This window comes from Eleutherodactylus coqui, chromosome 2 (assembly GCF_035609145.1).
Source record: "Eleutherodactylus coqui strain aEleCoq1 chromosome 2, aEleCoq1.hap1, whole genome shotgun sequence".
Lineage (NCBI taxonomy): Eukaryota > Metazoa > Chordata > Amphibia > Anura > Eleutherodactylidae > Eleutherodactylus > Eleutherodactylus coqui.
Window position 1 is genome coordinate 3,986,194 of NC_089838.1, and position 8,313 is coordinate 3,994,506.

Sequence of the window (8,313 nt, forward strand, 5' to 3'; positions counted from 1 at the left end):
AAAGGGGTCTTAAAGGTTTAGAAAAACATGGATGATTTCTTCTGGAAACAGCGCCACCCTCGTCCATGGCTTGTGTCTGCGGCTGCAGCCCAGCTACATCGAAGGGAATGGGTCTAAGATGCCATACCACATACAACCTGTGGACAGGTGTGGTGTTATTTTTCTATTGAAGTGGCCATTTTAGTAGATGTTAAGCCCTTGTGTGGAACCAAGTCACCATTCACATTGTAATGAGCAGGAGCTGGAAGTCCATGGGGTGTTGTTGAGGAATGGCCTAGTAACACATGGAGAAACATGAACTCTTTACTCCGAGGAGCCACAAACTTAGTGGTTACACAAGGCACGGTCCTTGGTGGTTACAGTTCTTAAAGGGGTTTTCTGCCCTTTTTTTCACTGATAACCTATCCTCTGGTCCACTACACTGAAACGCGGGCCAGAGGATCAGCTGATGGACATGGGGTTCCTGAGTCGCCATCAATTACCGATAATAATAAGCCTATCCAAATATTGATGGCCTATTATTTTTCACTAATGGCCTATCCTCTGGATAGGCCATCAAAGAAAAATAATAGGCCATCAATATTTGGTCAGTGGGGGTCCGCTATTGTGTGTATAGGACCAACCTATTAACGGTATGGCATTCTGCAGTACACACCCTGCTGGCACCAAAACAGCCTCTATATAAGTAGGTTTCTTCTCTCTACAGGAATGGTGGGCTGCAATACCCAGGCATCCTAATGGTTCCAGAAAGCTGAACTCTTTCCCATTGTCTTGGGTGGAGACTTGGTCTGTATGAGGAGAGGGTCTCAGTGGTGCAGACTCGGTTCGGGCTTGTAACTTTAAATCACCATAACTCTGCATAGAAGTATAATGTAAAAAGTGGATTGTACCCTTATAATGTATATAATGGGGCCTTCTTTCTGGTCTCCTTTAATGTAGCCCCTCATTTCACTTCCTCTCGGCACCCCTTCATCCTGGCGTCCTTTCCTTGACTGTATTTATCCCTATAATGCTCCTGGTTTGTATTCAGTGCAGTTCTATAGTATTCATCTATATCCATGTGGAGTGGCGTATACTTGGCGAAGTCACCACTGCCTCCCTTTTGCATTCCTTCCATCTATTTACTCTCATCTTTGCTCTCTTATTGCACTTTTTTCTTTCTCCCTTAGTTCGTATTCTAAAAATGAATTGTGTTCCTTCTTCACTTCTAACGCTCCCTGATCCCTTCTTTCTCAGTTCCCTCCTCTCTTCCTCGGTCTAGGTCAGCGCATCCTATTTACTTCCCTGCCTATCATTTACATGGCCCCATGTCCTCCTTGTGTATTGTTGCATATTCCTCTTCTGCGTCTCCAGTCTTCCTGTGTCAGCATCCTCAGCCCCAACTATTCTCCAGCATCTCGCACCCTCTCTAATGCAACTCCTATTTCCTCTCCTTACTCCTCCATCTTTACCCCTTCTCTTCTTCTGACTCCCCCTCCTCTCTCTAGCCCCCTCCCCCTCTCCCCACTCCCCTTCCCTCGTCAATCACTTTCATACTATGTTTACTCGGTTCCCTCCTACCTCCTCATGTCATATTCCTTATTTTTCATTTTGTTTGTCTTCAGTCTTTCTTAAGACCTTCACCTGCACTCTCCCAGAACACTTCAGAACATCTTTAGATTCCTTACACTCTAATATACATCTACTTTTATCTCCATCTTATTGCTCTACTCTTCTTCTCACTTATCCCCAATCTCAAATTTCTTTCTCCCTTTTCTTTTTATCCTACTGTCTTTTCTTCCCTTCTTCCTTCCTTCCCTTTTCTCTCCTGACTTCTCTTCCTCCCTCGTTAACTTCCTTCCTCTTCATTCTTTCTTTCTTAGTTTTTCTTCCTTCTGTCCTTTCTCCTCATGACGACTTTACCTCCCTTATTAACTTCCTTCCTCTTCTTTCTTTCCTCCTTCCTTTCTCTCTTCCTAGCTTCACTTTTTCCTCATTACTTCCTTCCTTCTCTTTCTTTCCTCCTTTCTTTTCATTCAAGGCGCTGAAAGTAAACATCCCCGTAGTACAATGCTGTGTTCTCTCCAGGCGCCCTCCCCTTCCTTAATCGGAGTCCATTGGCCTGCATCACTTTTACTTTCTAGCCTTATCATATTTACTCTCTGCCATCTGTCCTCCTGGTCTGATACTTCAGTATTCCTGCAGAACTTCATGCATCCACTCCCCCTGCATCACCTCTTCTCTCTTCCATCACTAACACTCACTAGCAGCCCCTTTCACTTTTCTCCCCCTTCCTTCCACTCTTCCCCTCCTTCCCCCTACCCTTCCCCTTGTTTCTCTCTTCTCCCACATCCCCCTCCCCTTCTCCCTACTCCCCCCCACCCTTTCGCTTTTTCTCCTCCCTCTCTCACTACTTCTTCCTCCCCTCCCTCCTCTTTCCCTGCCCCCTCCCTCTCTTGTCTTTTGCTAGAGCAAGCAACAAGGATTTGGAAGTAATGCGGTGCTGCTGCGTGGAGATTAGGACGAGACCTGAATATTTATGAGCTGGCTTGGGGGAAACTGCCTTGCACACTCACTGTGTGTTTACTTGCTTCTTTGTTCCTCCCCATTTCCATCAAACTTGAAACACTTTCTCCTTCCTCCTCCTCTTGTGATACTACTTCTTCTTTTTTTTTTCTTCCTGGATATACTTTGTTTGCGCGAGGAACCATAGATTCCATATTTTCCTTACCTCCTTATAAACTACTTGCACGGATGAAGCAAGATCCACAGGTAAATGCGGTTGGGGTTTTTTGTATTTTTTATGCTCTTTCCTCTGGTTTCCTATGGTTGTGCTTCTTGGATTGGTTGTGTTATGATGGAGTACAGCTGTGCGCTGCAAGGATGACAAACTTTATCAGCTTGGCATCTTTCATGGTGGGATCATGGCCATGGAAAGGAGTAGACTCATCTTAGTTCTTTTTCCATGGATATTTACAGAAAAGAGGTAGGAGATACTCATTGAGATCCATCTATCACTTCATTTCCTTCCCCATCATTAACATCTTTCGACTTTCACCATGGGGGTGTAGGGGAGGGGGGTTGACTCTCATCTTCCGCTTGTATTTGGACCACCAGAACTCTCTTAGATGGTTGTTGCCTACAGTTTGTCCTCCTGCACGGCAGGAGAAGAAGTTCACGCCGTAAGAGCCCATCCGAGATGAATTATGACACATCCCTCAATGACACATCAGTAACACGATGTACACTCCAGTCGGTTGTATTCACTCGTTCTCTACTTTGTCAACACCCTACGAAAAAGTGTTGAGCTCCGTCAAGGTTGTGTTGAGTTCCCCCCACCGTCTTCGTCTACCACCACACTCACATAGGCAACTCACACTAGTTACATTGCTTTTCTTTGGCTATTTTTTCTAGGCGTCCATTTTGAGTTGGTCGACATGTTTTTAGAAAGGTGTAAAAAAACGTGCACTCTTTGGATGACATTGATTAGAGGAGGTGGGGGGGTGGGTGTTTATTTCATGAGTGGCTCACAGCAGCAGATGGGTGTTGGAAGTGCCCTTTGTTGCAGATTGCTGCGGCAGTCGATCCATTGAGCACTTTTTTTTCCTCCTCCTCTCTTTGCCAAGACACTTTCACTCTCTTTTTCTTGGCGTAACAAAGTTAACTCTGCCTTTGCCAGAAGCGGAAAAAATAGACAAAACTTTACTACGCACCTTCTTATAGGCTATAGTAAACAGGTGCTGTCACTAAGGGGCATACAAGTAAGAGCATAGAAGCTAAGTTACAGTGCATGGTATCTATGTATATACATTGCGGGGGTTTTTAGTGCACATTGTGATCAAATTATGTGTGCCCACCTGCCACGTCATGCCAATCTGGCTCTGTACGCTAACATATTATTTGTATAACCGTAGACATACTTGCTTGCCAGAAGTGTAGACCCCCCCTTCCACCTCTTCTAGCCCTCCTCCCTGGTTGTGCTGTGCCGGAAATGGGAGGGGGAGGCAATGTGTGTTGTGTGGTCGTGCGCCTTTCAGCACCATGGACAGATGCCATTGAAAAAAGCTTTCTTCTTCCTCTCTCGGTGTAGTGAAATGCGCAATCGTAACTTTCACACCGAGCATTGTAGACGAAACCCCGAGTGTGCGGCGTATTTAAAGGGCCTTGTTTGTTGTGTTCGACACCCTACGGCATAATTGTGCAGCTTTCATATTTCTTTCTGAGCCTCCCCCCCCCCCCCCCCTCCCTCTTTGAATGAATCGATCGAGCTTCCTTAGGAATGCAGCAGTTTTCAGCACCAAACTTAGGACAGCTCCAATCCCTTTCTACCTCTCCCAGCTTTCCCTCATCCTCATTCTTCGCCTCTAGTCCTCGATCTAAAGCTTCTTCTCCTACTTCGGCTCGAGTTTTGCAAACCTTGTCATGTTAATGAGGGTTTGTCGGCACTCTCTCAGTTTGGTAGTGGAAGCTTCCATTTTGTGCGCGGAAAAGGGGGTGTTGGTTTTTTTTTCTCTCTCTTCTAACATGGAGAAAAGTCTGCAGAGTTTGAGATGGGGGATGGGGCCCCATTCATGCTGAACATTACCATTTTGATTGCTTTGATGCCATTTTTGGAGGGGGGAGGGGATAAAAATCCAACACCCCCCACCTTCCACCTCTCCACCTTCTACTCACATAGAACGCACAAAGATGTTTAATCACCGTAGACGATCAGAAATCAGATACTTTCTTATTTAACCAAACAAATCTGTTAGACCCTTAATGGAGTACGAGGAGCAAGCTGTTGACTTCGCTTCTTTCTTGACGGTGCGGGGTTTTTTTTCTCTTCTCCCTACTGCAACAATTCAACGCTGCCTGTTAATATTCCGCTTTACGAAGCACATCTGCAGTCATTTCTCCTGCATAGGGAAGAAGTACATGCATGCTTCACACTTACTGTATATAGCGTCATCCGCTTGATACTTCCCCGCCCCCATATTTATATATATATGTACATATCAATGTTGTACTTTTGTATCACGATGTAGCAGAGTGTTTTGATATAAACTGGGACTTTAGAGGACGGCGGCTGTCCATCTTTCCGTGCATTTCTATACACAAGTCAATTAATGATCAACAATTGCAGAGTTCACCAAGAGTTTCCGGTTACGGTATAGTGTATTGGGGATATGTGACGGTATTATCAGACCCTCTTCCATTGCTTTGGCTGGAGATGTCATGCCCTCTTCACTGTAATGGCTGCAGAATTTCTTTCTCTTTGCGTTTGAAGTTTTCGGTCCCTTCCGTGACACGGTATCCATCACCCGTCGCCGCCATTACCTTGCTTAGTTTATAGAACTGCTTCATAAACTGTACTTTGAGCGAGTGATTTATCATGACACATTATCATTCAGTTCATTGCTTCATTCTTCATTTTTTTTTCATGGCTCTATAAATCTCATTGGCCGAGGGTCTAATAATCTGATGCGTGCCGTCATCCCATCCCGCTACTGACTTAATTCTTGTCACACAACATGCAGCCAGTTAAATATGGAGCTTGTTGAAGAAGGGCTGCAGCACGGCTGGGGAGGGGGTAGAGACCACAGCTGCTTGTTTGCATTACATATTGCCTGGCTGATATTACCTTGCCCTTTGTTTTTGGATATACATTGGCCTCGGGGCTTGGCGAGGGAAGTTTTTTTTTACGCAGTGGAGGTTACTGCAGTTGGCTTTAATGATGATCAATGGCGACAAAGTTTATAAAACATCCTTATTAGTCCGCCCCATGATTCCTCCGCGCGGCTGTCTTGCTGCAGGTTTATTAGTGGGTGTTCGTTGCCCTTTTATGTTGTCAGGTGTCCTTCCTTTGGCTGCTTCATCTCGTGGGTTACTTTCGGCCCGGTCTACTTCTGCTTTCATGTTTGATGCACAGATATTATTAAAGGATGTGATTAGAGGTGATTTTCAGGCCTGCAGAAGATCCCATGGATGAGTCTGACAACTGGACCAAAAAGGACGCCCGGTCCATATTATATAACAGAAGTCTCCTTTCACTTATAAGCAGCGGCTTCGGGGTGCAGGACGCCCTGAGTGGTACCTGCAATATCTGGCTGTGCCTGAATAAGGGGGTCACTTGGTGCACAAATATCTATATATCATATAGTGCCTAATTATCCTTATCTTACAGTCTGACATCACACACAGGGAACAAATACACTCAGTTTTGGAACAATGCCTCCCCTAAAAGTTGTCGGAATGGAACAAAACTTTCTCTGTGATTGTAACGTGGAAATAAGTGATTACACTATCAGAGCAAAAGGGCCATTTATTACGGAGAACCAACCCCTCATAGGGAGGCTCTAGTACACTGTTGTACCACCTCTAGCTTGGATACAAGATGTGATACAGGTGGGCATGGAGGCTCTAGTACTCTGTTGTATCCAAGCTAGATATGATACAAGATGTCATACAGGGCATGGTGGCATACAAGTTCTGTATGGTGTCTCACGGCATATTACTCCACATGTGCTGTAACTGAGCCTCTAGATTGTACAAACTCGTAGGCTGTGGAAGTTGGCGTTCCAGATGTTCCCATACATGTTCTATTGGTGATAAATCTGGTGACCGGGCGGCCACAGAAGTGTGACAATGTTGTGGGGGCTCCTGGGACCCCCTTGTGTGTGCGGCTGAGCATTATCCTGCTGGAAGCCACCATGAGAGGAACACATGTGGCTGCAGGATGTCCTGAACATATCGCTGAGCGGTCATTGTCCCTCCTACCACTACTAGGGGGGACGAACTGTCATATGTGATGGCCCCGCAGACCATCACACCAGCAGGGGGCAGTGTGCCGTTCCACAGCAAAGCCAGGATTGGGGCGATGACCCCGAGGTCTCCAGACATGAGCACGGCCGCCATCAGCGCCCAAACTAAACCTGGATCCATCGCTGAAGACAACCCGATTCCCCTCCATAGTGTCCGTTTTCGTTGTTCATGACATCCCTGCAAACGGAGGCGACGGCGGGGGTCAGATATGTACCCAAATAACTGCAACACAGCGCCCAAATATCCATGTCGTTATTCAGTGCCCAACTAACCCCAGGCCCAAAGAATACCACAGATTGTATAAATATCCATACCATGCATTGACTGTATTATACAGTACAGACAGAAAAGGAGCATGCAGTGCCCATACAGTGTGCAAATAACTGTAGGTACAGAGTGTATTCACCATGTCATACCCTGTCCAAACATACGGTGTCTATCTACCCCTGTCATATGAGAGCCACATAACCACAACATACAATATCCAAATAATGCAACAGTGTCTAACTACTAGTCCTGAAATAACACTGCCATACAGTGCCCACATATGCCATAGGGGGTCTAATTACCAGTGGGCACTATATGTCATGGCTACTTCTGCACTGCATAATGCTGGTAATTACAGATTGTATACTATAGGTATTTATACACTATATGGCACTATATAGTATGTTTATATAGGAGCTGCATAATACTTACGAGACTGTATGATATGGATATTTACACACTGTGTGGCATTATTTGTACACTATATGTCACGGTTAGTTGGGTAATGTGTAATAATAGTAATTAGGGACTGTATGTTATGGTTATTTGGGCAAATAGGGCCATACAATGTACAAAAATTCATATCATACAGTCTCTGATTACTAGTATTCTGCATTGTGGATAAACACGTGACATACAGTCTACAAATATCCATATCATACAGTCCATAATTGGTATTATTACACATTAGCTAAATAACTGTGACAGTATACAAATAGTGCCGCACAGCGTACAAGTATCCATATCACACAGTCTCTAATTACTAGTACTAGGCATTGCCTAACTAACCATAACATGCGGTGCCCATATGGTGCCATACGGTATACAAATACTCATGTCATACAATCTCTAATTCCACTTTCTTTCCATTGGTCTTGGACCAAGTGTAGGACTGTTGGGATAAATGATCTTGTACCCAGGTCCTCGAACCCAGTGGCGCCCTCTCTGACAGGAGCGTGTGATGTGCCCCATATAACCATATACTGGTCATATACCCGTAAATCTGGCCTTGTGATTTTCTATCCTGGTTTATTTACAATAAAGAGGGAAGGATTGACTCCCGGATATGGTGGTGCCGCCATAGTGGGGGTGTACCAGGCAGGAGATCAGTACCATTTCACCATGTATGGCCGCCTCCACCATAAGGTGGGGTCTTCACTGTCCTCCTGTCAATCAGTTACTCACGTGCATCATAATGTCTACTGACTAAAACAAGATGGCTGCTGCCCGAGACCATGGCTGACTGGCTGCCAATGTATCAAC

The 8,313-nt window shown here is 45.2% G+C and overlaps 1 protein-coding gene across 2 annotated transcripts in view; it reads left to right on the plus strand.

The window, feature by feature from the left end:
* The first annotated feature begins 2,662 nt into the window (after positions 1 to 2,662).
* The window catches only part of PHF21B (PHD finger protein 21B), a 127,392-nt gene continuing 121,741 nt past the window's right edge, over positions 2,663 to 8,313 (plus strand). For both annotated transcript variants that reach the window (XM_066590184.1, XM_066590185.1), the window contains exon 1: positions 2,663 to 2,751. In XM_066590184.1, coding sequence (XP_066446281.1) covers positions 2,734 to 2,751 — 18 coding nt within the window. In that variant the 5' untranslated portion in view covers positions 2,663 to 2,733. The remainder of the gene's footprint in view (positions 2,752 to 8,313) is intronic.